This window comes from Galleria mellonella, unplaced genomic scaffold, assembly GCF_026898425.1.
Source record: "Galleria mellonella isolate WM207_F2 unplaced genomic scaffold, CSIRO_AGI_GalMel_v1 utg78, whole genome shotgun sequence".
Classification (NCBI taxonomy): Eukaryota; Metazoa; Arthropoda; class Insecta; order Lepidoptera; family Pyralidae; genus Galleria; species Galleria mellonella.
Genome location: NW_026442151.1, coordinates 1,059,002 through 1,076,758, shown reverse-complemented (window position 1 = coordinate 1,076,758; position 17,757 = coordinate 1,059,002). Strand labels below are relative to the sequence as shown.

At 29.6% G+C, this 17,757-nt stretch overlaps 3 protein-coding genes across 5 annotated transcripts; 2 read left to right on the top strand and 1 right to left on the bottom strand.

Annotated features, from left to right (window-relative positions):
* The first annotated feature begins 1,770 nt into the window (after nucleotides 1–1,770).
* On the top strand, nucleotides 1,771–6,007 carry LOC113517264 (tRNA-dihydrouridine(16/17) synthase [NAD(P)(+)]-like). Of its 2 annotated transcripts, none has more exons than XM_052901462.1 (7): nucleotides 1,771–2,315; nucleotides 2,881–3,040; nucleotides 3,586–3,781; nucleotides 3,889–4,137; nucleotides 4,283–4,538; nucleotides 4,609–4,794; nucleotides 5,745–6,007. In XM_052901462.1, the coding sequence occupies exons 1-7, from the start codon at nucleotides 2,100–2,102 to the stop codon at nucleotides 5,892–5,894; spliced, it is 1,413 nt and encodes a 470-aa protein (XP_052757422.1). In that variant the 5' UTR covers nucleotides 1,771–2,099; the 3' UTR covers nucleotides 5,895–6,007. The 2 variants fall into 2 exon arrangements, with proteins under 2 accessions (XP_052757422.1, XP_026757697.2); XM_026901896.3 differs by having other exon boundaries at nucleotides 1,775–2,315; nucleotides 4,630–4,794.
* Nucleotides 6,008–6,223: 216 nt separating this feature from the next.
* On the top strand, nucleotides 6,224–11,088 carry LOC113517524 (probable palmitoyltransferase ZDHHC11B). The gene has a single exon (XM_026902216.3). It carries the CDS (start codon nucleotides 8,000–8,002, stop codon nucleotides 9,074–9,076), a length of 1,077 nt encoding a protein of 358 aa, XP_026758017.2. The 5' UTR covers nucleotides 6,224–7,999; the 3' UTR covers nucleotides 9,077–11,088.
* Nucleotides 11,089–11,186: 98 nt separating this feature from the next.
* On the bottom strand, nucleotides 11,187–15,961 carry LOC113517446 (probable Bax inhibitor 1). Of its 2 annotated transcripts, XM_026902112.3 has the most exons (6): nucleotides 15,779–15,929; nucleotides 15,636–15,704; nucleotides 14,317–14,543; nucleotides 13,812–14,038; nucleotides 13,244–13,414; nucleotides 11,187–11,394 (listed from the first exon to the last, which is right to left on the bottom strand). In XM_026902112.3, the coding sequence occupies exons 2-6, from the start codon at nucleotides 15,680–15,682 to the stop codon at nucleotides 11,362–11,364; spliced, it is 705 nt and encodes a 234-aa protein (XP_026757913.2). In that variant the 5' UTR covers nucleotides 15,683–15,704; nucleotides 15,779–15,929; the 3' UTR covers nucleotides 11,187–11,361. The 2 variants fall into 2 exon arrangements, with proteins under 2 accessions (XP_026757913.2, XP_052757423.1); XM_052901463.1 differs by having other exon boundaries at nucleotides 15,636–15,961.
* Between the last annotated feature and the right edge of the window lie 1,796 nt (nucleotides 15,962–17,757).

Genomic DNA, 17,757 nt, shown 5'->3' with positions numbered 1-17,757 from the left:
TAAAAATATTTTTACGTTAACTAAGCAAATAATGACAAACAAAAAGTATTCGTACACTTATAAAATTTGTAAGTAAATGAATATTAAAAAAATATTAATACTTTGTTGGACCACCGTTAGCATTGATGATAGCTTGGAGTCTTTGCGGCATCGAATCAACTAGTTTGAAAATATAAGAAGACGGTATTAATGCCCATTCTTCACGAAGCGCAATTTTTAGTGTTTCTTTACTCGAAATTGGTCGATTTCGAATTTTATTATCGAGATAATCCCACACATGCTCTATAATATTAATATCAGGTGATTGAGGAGGAATCTCTAGGTATTTTAAAGCGTTAAACAGGATCCATGCTTTAGTACTCCATGCTTTATGTTTAGGGTCATTATCTTGTAAAAATATCCAATTATTGTTAAAACCCATTTGAGCTGCACTAGAGAGACGATTCTTTTTTAAAATATTAATATACGCTTTGTGATCCCTAATTCCATCAATAAATGCAAGTTTTCCCACCCCAAAAACACTCATGCAACCCCATACAAATACTGACCCACCACCGTGTTTTACCGTTGGACATAAATTTTCTTTATTATATTCCATATTAGGTTTTCTCCATACCATATGATGTCCATCCGATTTGAAAATATTATATTTCGATTCATCTGAGTAAATAACAGTTTGCCAAAAATGATTTTTTCATTAATATATTTTTTTGCGAATTCTAATCTTTTTTTCTATTAATATCATTTACCCAATACTTTTTACGCGCAGTTCTTCCATGATAATCGTTACTACGTAATACGTTCCGAACGGTACTGACAGAAATATGGCAATCATTGATATTATTAATTTCTTGTAACACTCGAGGGGCACTAATTTTTGGATTTTTTTACACAATTTAAAATTTTCCGATCCAATCGAGGCGTGATTTTTGATGGACGCCCCACCTCTGGGTTTGTTTTTTAGTGTTTTAGTAATAGAAAACCGATCAATTACAGTCTGTACGGTTGAACGTGGTCTATTGACAAATTTTGCAATTTCACATAATGATTTGCATTGATTATGCAAATTAATAATTATTTTTCTCTCCTCTTCACTCGTTTCTTTTGCTTTACGGCCCATTTTTGTAACTAAACACGTCTATACTTGTCACGAGTGCAACTAAAACGTCTAATATCTATACCTACGTATTAAAAATGACCTTGGCATTGTAGGCATATGAAAAATTCGATTGAATAAATGATTTATACAGAATTTCATTTAAAAAAGCATGAATGTACGAATACTTTTTGTTTGTCATTATTTGCTTAGTTAACATAAAAATATTTTTATGTTGTATAATTTTTTTTTTAAAAAACAATAATTATCATAAACAAAGTGCGGGAATGTTAAACTATTTAACAGTATTGATTTAAGTTAAATAAATAGAGGAAAGTCTATCAAATTCGTATTTTTTTTATTATAACCCTAGGTGTACGAATACTTTTTACACTCACTGTATATATGATAACAATATTAAGATTTAGTTATATTACATGAATACATTTACAGTTGCATTAATTATAATTGCATTTCCTATATATTTATAAGTATATTCTCATATGTACAAGTATATCCTTCATATCCTATAAATATCCTAGACCTAATCCTTATCCTTTCTAAATTCGTTTGTGTTAGGTATTTTTATTACTATTATCGTTTCCCCGTTTTGTTCTTGGCAAAATACCCTAATATCGGGGTGAAGGCCACAAAAGCAGAAAAAAAAAAAATGGGGCTGTCAAACTCCATTGCGAACAATTCGTTTCCCCCTTACTAATTATATTTGCATAAGAAGGAAGGAGGCAATCATATGATTTACAATTATTATTTTGTCATTCCTTCTGTGTAATGCCTTGTTCTTAGTTCTTAGACTACTATTATTGTCGTATGTATTGTTACGTTGTTATCTTTGACAAATGTCAAAGTCAAAGAATCGTGTCAATATCGAATGAAATGATAAGGAATCACGTGTTTATTGTTTTTACATTGTCTTGCATATTACGTTTTTTTTATTAATTGTTGTATTTAGTGATTGAAGTGTATATGTTAGTAGCTATTAGTTATGTCTTACGACTGGTATAACTTATTAGGTCGACCGCGTTTTGTGGTTGCACCAATGGTAGATGCTAGTGAACTTGCGTGGCGTCTTCTCTGTCGCAGACATGGTGCTCACTTGTGTTATACACCAATGTTCCACAGCAATGTTTTTACTAAAGATCCTAAATACCGAAAAGATAGTTTGCAAACGTGCCAGGAAGATCGTCCTTTAATTGTACAGGTAAATATTTTCAACTAAATAATATCCGATAATTTCTAGCCAATGAAATTTCAAGTTGATACCGCTTTTTGAGATCCTTCTCCCGTTTGGATTTTATAATAGTATAATGATATAGACCTTGTTAAACGACTTTCACACCACTTGACAATAATTGTGTTGAGTTTTGAAGTCTGAGTGTTTTTTAACTTACTATAGCTTTCTTATCATTATTTTGTGTGTTGTATGTTAATGTTAAGTAGTATAAATTTGTTTCTGATTGTGTTCTAATTCTTAAATAGCAAAATTTGTTGTCTTTATTCCCATTAATATACATTTGTATTTTTTTTTTCAAGTCATTACTAATTATCAACCTATCTCATCTTCCCATAGATGCAAATTCTACATTCAAGTCTTCCATAAAAAGACAACTAAATAACAGTGAAAGCTATATTAAAATTGCTGCATGATTTAGAAAAAGTAATCAGAAAACTATGTAGTGATAGCTTATATTTAGTAATGAGCAATGATAATAGTCTATATCAAAACGTACAAAAAATTTACTAAAAAATAACATGTGTTTTTGTAGTTTTGTGGAAATAATCCTGATATAATGGCTGCTGCTGCAAAATTAGCTGAACAACATTGTGATGCCATTGATATTAATATTGGATGTCCACAGTCAATTGCTAAGAGGGGTAAATATGGTTCCTACCTTCAAGATGATTGGGAACTTCTACAAAAAATTGGTAAAGTATAATAGAAAAGTATATTCACCAAACACATATTGCTGATATTTAAACAAAAAAACTCATAACATGATTTTCTGTATGGATGTTGATGTGTCAGTCATGCTTAGATTTTACATATAGGATACTATTTAGCTTGATTCCTATGGACCAAATAAACAATTTATATAGTAATAAATTACATATGGGGGTACTAAACATAACTAGGCACTATTTGGTTATATTTCAAATTATAACTAAAATTATTGAAATTTTGATTTAATATATTTCAGAATCAATATCAAATGCTTATGTACTTCTTTGCAAAACTTGGAATAGTTCTGCATTCATAATAGTTATATAATTATGTAGGTATTCTGAAGCTGTATTAAAATTACATGGATGGATTCATGTTGTATGCAAGCTTTAAAACTTTACATGAAGATGAACATTGTGTCTTGCAACTTAAGTGTAGGTGTAAAGATTCTCCTTATCATTTGATTTGAGATTCTAAAATGTACCTATTACTTCTCAGATTTTAAAAACATATTACTTTTTTTTGGCAGTTTCAACAATGTCTAAAACTGTTTCAATACCAATAACTTGCAAAATAAGAATTTTTGAAGACATAGAAAAATCTGTAAAATATGCACTTATGTTACAAGAAGCAGGTTGCAAACTCTTGACTGTTCATGGAAGAACACGGGAACAAAAGGGACCCCTCACTGGGGTAGCTAGTTGGAAACACATAAAAGCAATTAGGTGAGATGCTTATGAATGAAACTATTTACTACTTTCTAATGCTTAAATTTTATTACTTCTAATATTATTCACTTGCATAATTTTAAGATGCTTATATCTTTTTTCAGGGAAGCAGTGTCAATACCTATATTTGCAAATGGTAACATTCAATGTCTCGAGGATGTTTATAGGTGTTTAGAATGTACAAAAGTTGATGGTATAATGAGTGCAGAAGGCATACTAACAAACCCAGCTCTCTTTGAAGGAATTAATCCACTGACATGGCAGATGGCACAAGAGTATCTTGATCTTGTAGAGAAATTCCCTTGTCCATCTTCATACATCAGAGGACATTTATTTAAAATGTTCCATAAACTGTAATTATATTAATAATATTATATTTTTTGTGAGTCAAATTTATTTTCCAAAATTAAAATTCTATTATTTATCTGAATACATTGCATACAAATTTTAAAGAATGTTTCAAATTAATTTTGGTAATATTTGTGGTTTTTGTTTTAGCTTCATGTTAGAAGACAATAATGAACTTAGGCAACTTCTAGCAACTGCACAAAATATTAATGATTTTAGACAAGTTTGCATTACAATCAAGGAGAAATATTTACATTACCATCAGGGGTTAAAACATTTTGACAATGATGAATTTATAATAAGAATCAATTTTAACTTGATCTTGCCCCCCTGGATATGTCAACCTTATGTAAGAATGTCCCCAGAAGAGCATACAAAGAAAATGGAAAGGCATAATAAAGAACAGGTAACATTTCTATTCTAATAATAGGTATATAAATACTATACTTTTAAATGATTATAATGTGGTATGTTAGTTTAGGTTCATTTGCTTTCAGGATGAAAATATTCATAAACGAATTCATGAGGACTCCGATGGTAATGCTATATCTAGAAAGAAAATGAAAAAATTAAGAAGAATTATGAGAAGACCAATAAAGTCTGAAAATCAGCCTGGTAGAAGTGGAGAAATTTGTATAAATGAAATGTGCCCCAATCCACTTGTAAGTAAGATACTAGTATTAATAATTTATTATGATATGGATATATTTTTGTATAATAGCTAGAATATAGTTAATTTTTTTTTACAAATATTTTATTTTTATGCAAATCGTTAAACTTTGTTTAAACTAGTAAAAAAATATTTCTCAGAATTTGTCTATTAGTACAAATAATAATATTACTGCACATATTACACAGCACCATCTAGTCCCAAACTTAGCAGAGCTTGTGCTATCTATATTAGTTTATTATGTTACCATTATATTAACATGTACTGTAATTGATTTATAATGTTATTTTTATTTATAATTTAAATGTTAATGTAATATCATTGTTATTATTTATTTTATTATTTTAAAAATTATAATGTAAATATTGATTTGCAATTGTGTGACGAAAACTGTTACATTGATTAATAAAGAAATATAATATGCAAACAGATAAAAGTGTTTGTATTGCGCAGGGATCGAAACCGTGAATATCAGAAAGTAAAGCAGCGTGTTAAGCTGCCAGACCATCAAAATAGTAATACAAATATGTAATCACTAATTACTAATTATTAAAATATATTTTTAAAATAAGCATAAAATTTTACAAAACACGTCAGAATAAACAGGGTTTCGTTAAACTTACCATTAGATAATAATATAATGTACCAAAACTAAAAACCAAATGTTTAACTTTTCTTCGAATCAGTCGAATTGACGTCAGTCCATGTGTTTGGACGTTAACATGCTATAGATACTCGTAGATAAACAAAAATACAAAATTTATAATACCTCTATTAAGTTAGAGATAAAAAATAATTATAAGTGAATGCGAAAATTGTCCAGTCCTTCCTAAACGCTCCTATCAGGTTTAGTCCAAGATCCGAACGTCTTGTATGTAAAATCTTTATCGTACCTAAGTATCAATTTTAAGAAGTGTGTTTAATTACTTTTGTTTTTTACAGGGTAGTAAATGTGTGTATCAACTTTGCAAGAAGTGTTGTAAAAATAAATGTTATGAAGAAAATTTGGACTGTGAAGGTCATAGGATACTTGTATATACGAAACGTGAAATGGCAAGAAAGAGAGTTTCTGAAAATGACGACAAGACATAGAAAATCAAATTTGTTTATGTATTTATATATTTTATATTTTAAAATTATAATATATATGATGAACCCAGAAAGTTATGTTCTATGTTATGTGAATATAGAGAACTTTGGCGCTCGATTCTCTTTTAATTTAAAATATTGTAATAATGATCATGATAATTATATTTATATATATATATATATATATATATATATATATATATATATATATATATATATATATATATATATATATATATATATATATATATATATATATATATATATATATATATATATATATTTGCATTAAAAGAAAATTAGATAAATATTTATTTTGCAAATTTTATACAAACTATAATAGATACTGGACCTGTATAGTATTGGATTTGTATAGTATTTATAGTATTGGAAGAAAATACGATAGATTGGATCTAATCTTTTTCCTTTTCAGTTTTCATATACTTCGAGTTCTTTTGATACCTATTTGATACTTATTTAAAATTAATATGCCTAATTTTCAATAAACACGGATCCAACTTGGCAAGAATAAGGAATAATTTTTTTTTATTATTTTCTAAGTGACTCCAAAATAATGTGATTTTTAACTTCTCAATTCACCTTATATTATACTTTTTTTTAAATATTTTTATTTCACGCGATCTGCTAGTCGATTTGTAATCAATTTTGAGAATTACTTGTCCCATACAAAGATTTTTCTAATGGATAATAATGAAATGGTAACCCCTATTTATTTAGCTTTTATTTATCTATCTTATTTAGCTGTTGACATACACGGGCGGGGCACCAGTGAAGGATTATAAGTAAAAGTAGGTCAATTGACCCTTTATAAAAGCCGCGTATATACTTACATATGTTTTTGTGAAATTTCGTTCTCATTCTCAGGTAAGTACCAGACAATTTTGGGCTGGGCAATTTTCGTCGAACTGATGGGCTCTGCTCTTCACACGCTCCCTTCCCTTGGCGCTTTCTGCTGCCGAAACTGCCCATTGCGGTGGCTCGATCTTGCATCTTCTTCTATATTATTTTTGAACAACTTTATATCTGGAGAATTGTCCGCCATGTTCCGCTTACCTTCCTTATGTGCTTCGCTATTCTCCTCTACTATACGTGATCTCATTGCCGAAGCTATCGACGCAATGTCACCGACATTAACTAGTCTCGGAACCTCCGTTTTATTACTAATATATTATTGGTTAGTTGAGTTAAATTATTTGAGGAAAATATTTCTAAACAGCTAACCAGTGATATGAACTTCTACAACATAACCCTTAATTCAGTGGTAATCTGTGGTACGCATTCGGTTGGACAGGATCGCAGGTACTATGCTTAATGTCCCATACTTTCATCATGGTACCTGCGTTCAGAGACTTCAGTTACAGAGGATGTATTTAAGTTTTTTTTCATGGGTAAAAATGGAATAGTAACCCCGCCTGCGCTTAACGGTATGCGCTGGCAGAGCACCAGTGAGAGATGATAGATGAGTATGAAAAGGCAGGTCAGAAAGCCCATCGTGATGAATATACCTAGAATTCAGCAAGATAGTTTCCAAGGGCGACCACGTGGAGGTCGACCTGGCAGAGCATATTTATAGCAATGGGACTGTCAAAAATCCCTTCTCCCTCCGGTTTCAAGTTGGAATAGATCCTGGTTGTGCATGTAACGGCTAAACAAACACCGCGTCTCAAAAGCATATAAGAAATTTGACAACTAATACAAAACCATTTACTATTTAGACGTGTTTATCGTGTTGTAGACATATCCTTAAAAATAGGTATTATTTTATTAAACTAATATGAGTTTCTTGGCGAGTCACCATGGTGACAAAAAAACCCAAACATAATGTTGCACCCAGAAAAAGTCGTAGATATAAGTTTTATGTACCAAATTAGATTTGAATTTGTGATATTACAATGAATGACTAATAATTAATCTCTTAATTGGCAATGGTGATGTCATTTTTACACAAGTCACGCTATACAGAGAAATGTAATTTTCAATACTGCGCGCGCAGAAGTAATAAACTGAACCTTTTAGAAGTCCCTAAAAATAACAGAAACAAAAGACGACATACGCCCGCAAGTAGTTAGATACCTACTAATATTCAAATGCATAAATGTTGCACATCAAGTCAATCAAGGACATCTCAAAGGAGGATAAATGGACTACAACTCCCTCTGAACTACCAGCAAATTCTTGGTTGGATTGTTTTTGTTACTACTGGAATAATCAACTTTGTGATACTTGTAGAAATACAATTTAAGGAACTGCGAATAGTAGCTTTAGTCATGTACGTGTTCCTCTACGTATCTCATGTCGTGTCACATATCACAGCATGTTATATCGATCCAAGTGAAGATTCGTTACGGAAGCTGCCAAGGAATAATATACCTGAATTTGACCGTAGCATTCACGCTCACGTTATTGAAAATGGGAGATGTCATTTATGTAACATATACACAAGCACTAAGAAGACCAAACATTGCAGCATCTGTAATAAGTGCGTTGACCATTTTGATCACCACTGCAAGTGGTTAAATAACTGTGTGGGATTGAGAAACTATCCATCATTTGTGGCGAGCGTTGTAACTGCTTTATTAATATCTATCCTTACGTCGTCCCTATGTTTAACAGATATTGTGTTATTTATACTTTACCCTGAACAACTAAGTCCAGCGGCACAGAATTTTATCAACTGTACGTTAGCAATCGATACACCACATTACATTAAATATTGTAGCCAATCAATAATATTTCTAGTGTTTTTAATAATACTTTGTATAAGTGCCTTTGCAATAGCTTGTGCCTTGTTACACTTATGCTGTTTTCATATTTATATATCAATTTTAGGTGTATCAACCTATGAATACATTATGAAAAGCTCTCCCTCAGAATCTTTTACTAAGTTCAATTGTCGTAGAATGAACATCTCAAATAAATTAGATGTGAATAAGATCAAAGAACGCAGTAAAACTTATCAATCTGCTGAAACTGAAAACTCTGAACAAGGAATAGGAAATGCAGACGTAAGGATACAAGAGAAGATAAACAGTTCACCAGTTAGCAGTGAAGCAAATTTATCGAACTTGATAAGTGTGTTAATCAATAGTGAATTACGTAAAAAAATGTTTTTTTATGACAAAAACAAAATACATCCTCAAAAAGAAGAGAGCAGCGGTAGTTAATATATATCAAATGAAATTTGTAAACATTTTAAATTTTCTAAAAATGTATCTACTGCATTCTGGATTCTTAATATTTAAAATATATGTGTTCTCACTGCATTCAAACTCTTATCCCTTTACAACCGAACTGATCGCATTTCAACTTAATTAGAACACGAAAGAAAATTGTAAATATATGAATACTATTAATTTATTGCTCTCTCATTATCTCTTTTTTTTTAACTTTATTGTAATATAATCATAAATTAAGGATTTTCTCGGATAGTTAAAGGATAAGGGTTGGAGTCCAGTTTTAATAAGATTAAATTCTATTTGACGTTTCACTATAATTCATGTAGCGACTAGGTGTTCTCTATAATAATAATATTAAAGGACCATAATGCATTGTTTGTAAAAATAAATATATATGGAACTAGGTACTAATACAAACATACAGAGACAAAATTTTTAAAAAATATTGTTAAAAAATTTTATCTATTAAGACCATATTATTTTTTTCTTAAATATCTCTCGTGTACAGACACACGTGTGGTTCTATTTTATTATGTTAGTAACATATGGAGCCTTATGGCATCGAAGTCTGAAATAGGTAGTACTTTTATATTAGAGCATTTAATTACTTGTACTTAAATGTACTTTTTCTTTTATTTTAGTACATTGTTAAACACAATAAGATTTAAGTATAGACTGCAAATTACAATGAAATCAATTAAAAATTTTTTATTTCTTCTTGCAAATTTTGGTATGATGATTATTTAATCTATCTACAGTATAATTATTATATTCATAAGCAGTGTTTTAACTAATATGTAGGTACTAAGTTCTTTATAGGGGAGAATACAATTTACATTCATATTTAAATGTCTATAGTATTGTTCCACTTTCCGTCCGGTAGACTGTTCAGAAGTAATTCATCCGAGACCGTTATTCTGTTTACCATTAATAGTAGATGAAAAAATTTGTGAAATGGCCAGAAAGTAGGTTAAATTGAAAGTATAGTTAATATAATTCGTCATTGTAATTATTGAGCTTTATAAAAAATTTGCCGAGCTAGTTACCATACGTCGTTTTGTGCACTACTGGATCCGTATTTTGTTATTGGTAAAACTCGTCTCTTCAATTAGAGCAGGGGTTCCCAAACTTATTTTGCCTATTACCCACGTTGAAAAAAAAAAAATTTTAGCGCCCTCATTTTTTCACCTACTTATAAACCACTACTATTTTTAATTAATCAATTATTGTAAGCTATATTAGCGGAGATTAAACATTAATTCTAAACGAGCCAACGAGGGGGCTTTATCCCCCACTTTGGGAATGGCTAAATTAGAGCAATCAATACATGTTTACATTTTATTAAAATAGATTGAGTGGTCTCTGACATTAGCCAGAACGAACATGGTGACAGGATTTTTATATATTAAGAAAGAAGATGATTCCAGTTACAAATTAAGACAAACATGATATATTTCTATTCTTATACCATCCTTTGACTCTTAAAAAAATGTGTATCATTAATACCTTATAATTTAAGACTGTTCCACAAAAAATAACTTCAATTGTGGCAAAACCAGTTATTTTGATTTCAAAACTAAACTCCTGAACCGACTTTGATAAAACTTTCTACGCGACCAACCTGTAAGTATATACTTTTAGATAAAAAGAGAATTTTTTTTAATTGATGGAGTTAATAAAAAAATACTATCGAATTGATAATCTCCCATTTTTTAAGTTGGTTGAAAAGTGCAAAACTGTTTAATTTTATAATATTATTAATTTGTGGAAGAATATATAAAAGTATATTCTTGTGCATAATTAAAAAATTATAATAATTTTATAAATTAATCACGCTACACGTAGTGTGATCTCATTGTTTAGGTAATCGGCTGTATTAATTTCTAATTTAAAAAGTAAAATTTATCTTTTATTTGTTATTATTATAATCTTAATATTAGTACTATAATTTACTGTGATAATAGATTATTTTAATTACCATAGCTACTTTACAAATTCATGTACTTTTTAATTTTAAAATAGCGGTCTGTTTAATTTTGTTTATTATGGAGTTATATTAATTACCGAATTTAAGCAGACTATATAGAATAAATGAGACTAATGGTTAAAGAAATATTTATTTCAATCAGTTCCAATAAATTTATTACACTATAGAACTTATAAATTTCCCAACACACAATATCTTACATATTCTAAATTTATATTATCATCTCAAATCCACTAATTAATTCGAGAAATAGGTGAATTTGATGCTGGATGAAAGATGACTTGATTTAGTCGCGTTTACGACGACGGTTTTCTTCTTCCTGTAAATAAATAAAAAAAAAAATAAAAAAACATTAAATACTTTAATTAAAGTTTGCAGTTTGACTCAAAACTGAAATCAGTGTACATAAATAAAATAATCACGACGATTTGGATAATCCCTAGAGTACATTTAATAGAACATATTGCAGCGCTGAAGCCAAATAGTTACCCGATAGAAACTTGATTTCACAGCCGAAAACAAAACTGAATTGCGGTTTCTGTTCTAGTTACGACGAGAACAGAATTCGAAACTTTTTAGGTAGTTCTTTCATACAATTTTTTTGTTGTTTACTTGAAAACATATTTTTTTGATTCATTGTTTTTTATTAGCCTTGTTATTCTACAAAAGATATTTATTAAGAAAATAAAATAACCATCTAGCAATCAGTATTTCATTATCGATAGATATTACAGTATCAAACTTTAACATTTTTAATAATAATAGGATAACACTAATAACAAATATAATTGTATGTACATGTATACATATACGCGTATTTTTTAATGGGTGAGAATAGAATAGTAACCCTGCCTGCACTATTGGTATATGCTGGCGGGGCACTAGTGAAAAATAAGGAGCGGATGTAATTTGGTCATTTAGCCCATCGTGACAAATTTCACAAGAATTAATCACGATGGTTTCCAGGGGTAACCGCGTGGAGGTCGACCTGATAGGGTGTATTACTACCAATAACTGTGCTGTTAGACACCACTACTAACAATTTATTTTAACTTTACATATACCGCATAAGTATGTCGTTTATATGAAAGAAACTTTCTACAAAAAATATCCTTGGAATGTACATAGACTATACATGCTCAGGCCAGATTAGGCTTAGGTTTTATATATTTCTGAAACACAAAACAATTTTTACAATTAATTTTACGATTTGTATATTGAGCTGTTATTCGATACCACATATATCAATAAATATCTAATAACACGTGACACTTAAGGCTTATTTCGGATCGAACTGACCTTACTGGTCAAGTGAAAAGTAGTTTAAGAAGCTTCGCATGAGTTCCAAAATGTGTCCCCATTTTTGTGAGTGTGCATAAACTTGTCTCTATAAAAAAATATAATCGATAAAGTACCCTATACTACCGAGAAATTTAATATCTTACTCTAGATTCTGTTTATTAATGAATTTTAAAAGTATTCCTTACTTAAATGCCCAAATTGTTCTAGTGCCTTAGCAGTTAGCGTAATAAATTTGTCGGCCTTTAAGTTCGAGTTAGCCCTGGAAATTACTGCTACATTTATTCATCAATAATTCATTATCATTTTATGAAATTATTATTTTTATTCACAAATCACAAAATGGTTTTTTTAGGGTCGCAATTACTTAATATCCAATCGTTACTATTTGCTATTGACAGCAAAATTTTAATTAGCCAAGTTTACCATCTGATAAGATTTCACTTCACTGCTACAAATAAATCCAAACGCAGCAATTATCTACCATTAAATTTAGGGCAATTTGTAACACTCTTTATGAAGGGACGTAATAGGAGTGACGTCTAAACATTCCAAGACTAGTTTGAGTCATATTGTTTCAATATCATTATCTACATGGTATATTACCTGGTATTATTCATGTACATAGGCAACAATTAGTACTTTCCATTAGGTGGGCCATCAGTTTGTTTACCATTCTAAGTTGCATAATACTTATGTAGGTTCACTAATACTTATGGCTAAACTTCATAATTAAAAATATAGATATTGGAAATTTCTAAACTGCTTTATGTAGATGTCCATGTTCAGTACAATATACAAATAAAAAATAAGTCACACTGTATGTTCTTAAATTTCCAATGTATTATATTTAAAGTCTATGGTTTTACCTTTTGTGTCAAAATGATGAGCAGTCTTCTGAAGACACCAATGAAGTCAATAAAGAGTTCCATAGCGTGTTGTACAAAGTCTTTATTTCCCATACGGCGTTTCTCGATTATTAGTTGAGTGTCAAATAGTACGAAGCCACACATGAGGATAAGGCCAAGGTACAGATGAGCCTGTAAAAACAGTGAGGAATATATCTAAACTATGGTATAAATAATTACAACTTTTAATATTTTTCTACATAAAAATAAACTAATCATAGTGTTCTTTATTATATTATTATGGGATTTTGGTTAATGTCTTGGTTTACCTATAGTGCCCTACTGGTATCTCGCTAGTATAATTGTCTACATTTTCAGCTAAGAAAACTTGATATAACCATAACATCTAACATAATAGTATAATCATAACATTCCCATTTTTTACTAACAGCAGTATGATGGAAGTGTTTTGTTTCTTTCTCTCTTCAATTTAAATAAAAGTGGCAAAATACTACGAATACAAATAGATTGTATAGATTTATAAATATATTCAGAAGATATAGAGATCATATATATAAATTGAACTTACTTGGTACAGGAAATGTGACTGCATGAAGAGATTGACTAAGGTCATCAGAGACATTGAAGTGAATAAAGTCATCAATGTGCCACCAAGGAACAGCCAGCTACCACGATCAGCTAGCATGGCTGCTACAGAGAAGCAGACAAACACAATAGTGGTGCCCAAAAGTGCTGTCACTATTATGGAGGGGTCTACAATACTGACATACTCTAACAATGGACCCATGCTCATTCCTGTAATATACAATTTTCATGTTAGATTAAATATTAATAAATTCTAGATTATCACAAGTTTAGATTTATTTCTTGCTGACAAATATATTATAGATCTACAAACAAAGTAGTTAGAAGGATTTAATTATTTCATAGCTTAAAATGAAGGAGTTTATACATTTAAAAAATAAAAAAAAAAGGAAATATACTCTCCACTGTAATCTACAAGAGGTAGAGGTATAAAAAACTTACTTCTTAAAATATCAAATTTTAAAAAATATTTTATATTTATGATGTACCTGATGTCAAACCGAAACCCAGAAGATATCCAAGGCGTAAACTTGTGTTTTTCCCATTATCCGGAGTAGCAATCAACATTAGCATGAGACCAGCACCAATAATTGCTGAAAGGAATCCAGCTTGGAATCTGGTATACATGTCAACAAACACTCCAGCTGTGGCTGCACCACAGGTCATTGTTAGTGTGCCATACACATTTTTCAGATGCTGGCGAACTGGAAGTTCACTAAAAAAATGTATATCAATTTAACAATCAATAAAAAAGTTTAAAAAAAATATACTTAAAATAATAAAGATGAAATATAAGTTTTACACAGAGGTCATATAACAAGCAATTGGCTCAATTTGTGACAGAATTGTGCAAACCTATTACTTTAGAAAATCACAAACTATCAAGCAAGAAAAATATACATTTCCAAATGAAAATCATTTATTACATATTTAACAACAATAAGAAATACAGTAAAGTGTATATGTCAAAGCTATTTTAGATTATAAAACAGCAATCTACAAATAAATTACCTATGTTATCTTCTCAATTATAGCATTCATACTAGTTTAATGGATGAGTAAGTATATTTAGTCTTATTAATATTACAAACATAAAAATGAGTTTATTTTTTACCTTATAGTGCCTGTGCTAAGCTGTTAGCTTCACCAATCATTATGAAATTTGATATATACATACTATATGGAATAAAGGAGATAGGTTACTTTATCCCAGTAAGTAAACATATTGTGGTAACACAAACAAAGTCAAGGGTTAAAGCCAATATAGAATAAATAGCACAATCATGAATAAAATTATTTCTAGAGAAGGTATAATAAAGTAAAAAATACTACTAGCTTTTTTTTAATAATGTATAAAAAATTCTGATACATATTAAAACATATATTTTACTGTTACAAACACTTCACATTGTTTATTTAAATTGATTTAAATGTATTTAATTTACAAAAGAAAGGTTACTAGATATGTATATAAAAAATAATCTGGATTTACAAACTAAGCATGTAAAATATTTTTAATTATACAATACAATGAGCAACTAAAAATTTCTCTCTTCATTCATTTTATTGTACCTAGCAATATTATGGTTCCAAAAAACTACTTTTAAGCGACACTTGCATTACCTACATTAATATTTATACAGAACAGTTATTTGATGTAATAAGTCGTAATTTATTAGACGGTGTATTTGTTCTAGAAAAATGGAGAACAAAAATAATGACCTTCGTCACTGTCTACTATTGTACATCAGTAGGTACCACATAAGTTTTAATGGTAAAATATATATTAAAATAAAACTATACTTACAGTCTGTTTTGAAAACTATTTATGAAAGTTTGAATATTAGGCGTCATATTGAAGATCAGCAGATGATTTCTAAAATGTAGTAAAACTGTTATTTTTAGAGTAAAGTTCCACTAAATATTGACAAATTGGTAAAATAATCGCACTTTCAGCTGATAATGAACAAAAGAGCCTCAAACAAAGCGTAGTCAATCAGACTCGAGTTGTTTTTGTAATATATTAATAAAATGTACTAAATTGATTAGGTTTCTATGTAGGTAGATAAGTGTTGAATGAGTTTTCTTTTGCGTAGTGCGTAGTGCGCAGCTCAGATCGACTTGGTTGTTTATTTTTTAACGTTGGCAATGCAACTGTTCAAATGATTAATCAATTTGGGTATTCGATTCGAAAAGAGAAATTAATATAGAAGATACTTTTAGAATAACCTATTTGGTAAAATATACTATAAATCAAACTCAGATATATATTTATTATAAGAATTACATATTAAAAGCTGCAACATTATATAGATATTATTAATACATTTTAATATTATCGATATGTCGATTTGATATCGATTAAAAACGTGCATTCGATATCAGAACGAACCATAAAGCTTTAATTCTATTAAGAACAGAAACAACCTTATCTTTTAAACACGTCATTATTATTCTAATGAAGTGACCAATTGCAAAGAATCTTTGTGAATGACTCATGCATGAATTACGAATACGTGTACCAAACCAATAAAAAAATAACACCTATCATAAATAACGCATATCAAAAAATTTTACTAAATTTGTATATAGATAATATTCCTTATTAAAATTAATACCTACCTACCTAACATGGTTATACCTAATAGAAAATAATTAATAGCTTACAAATACCGACAAGGGGTTTCATAAGAATAAATTGCGGTGATTCCCACATACATAGTGATCACTAACATACCTAATCAGATAGATTGGAGCAAAAATTATATTGCTAGCTATAATTTATTTAATAAAATGTAAAACGGTAACCAAGTTTTAAATATATTATTAGTTTTAATTATATTATTTTCAACTAATAATAATATTATTAGTTGAAATTATCACAGAATACTCTAAATATAATCGAAATATTCAATTAATCGATTTTTGATACGTATTACTATTGAACATCAGACTGTCTTATGAACGAATTAATTATGTTTGTTATTATTTTCTTTAAGTTTTATCGAAACAGACGTATTAATTTATTACTTATAATATAAATCTAATGGAGTATATGGAGCTGTATCATAAATATCCATCTAAATAGTGGAGATGGACAGTGGGTTGACAGAGAGGTTGGAAGCGATTCTTTTTTTTAAAGGCGTAATAATGGTATGGTATGGGGATACCGGCAGGGGCCTGCGCTATCGGTATACGCTGACAGGGCACTAGTGAGAGATGATAGATGATGATGAAAGCAGATCAGTCAGACCATCGTGACGAATTCCACTAGAATCAACCACGATGGTTTCCAGGGAAAACCGCGTGGAGATCTACTTGATAGGGTATATTCCTAGCAATGGGTCAGTTAGACCTCATTACTAATAATCCCTTTCCCCCGGAAGCGATTGTTAGTAATGCGGACTACAAGTCCCATTGCTTTTAAAGGATGATACCGATATACGTTTGCGGAACACCAGTGAGGGATAATAGGTAAGAATAAAAGGGCAGATCAGTTAGCTCATCGTGATGAATACACCAGGAATTCAGCACAATGGCCTATGTTATACATAGGTTTATTTTTTATATTTTTGTACAAAACTCTTGGTGTGTGAGACCAATTCGCAACTGAATGAACTGGATTTAGTATTATTTACATACACACTAAAGAGCAGGGAGGGAGGTCATTGGGTGATTGTAGGTTATATTGTAATAAATAATTTGTCATTTGCTTTTTTGTTCAAAAATGGAAGTTAAAAATAAAAATATTTTATTTATACACTATACGTATTGAAAATTGTTCAACAAATCCTGTTATGTTGGTGCAATAAAGTGTTAAATAAATAAATAAAAATAAAATATTTATTGTTAATTCAGGCAGTGTTTAATTTTTATGATATATGCTTACTGTTATTAGTTTTAATAATTTTATTGTGAAACAAAAATCC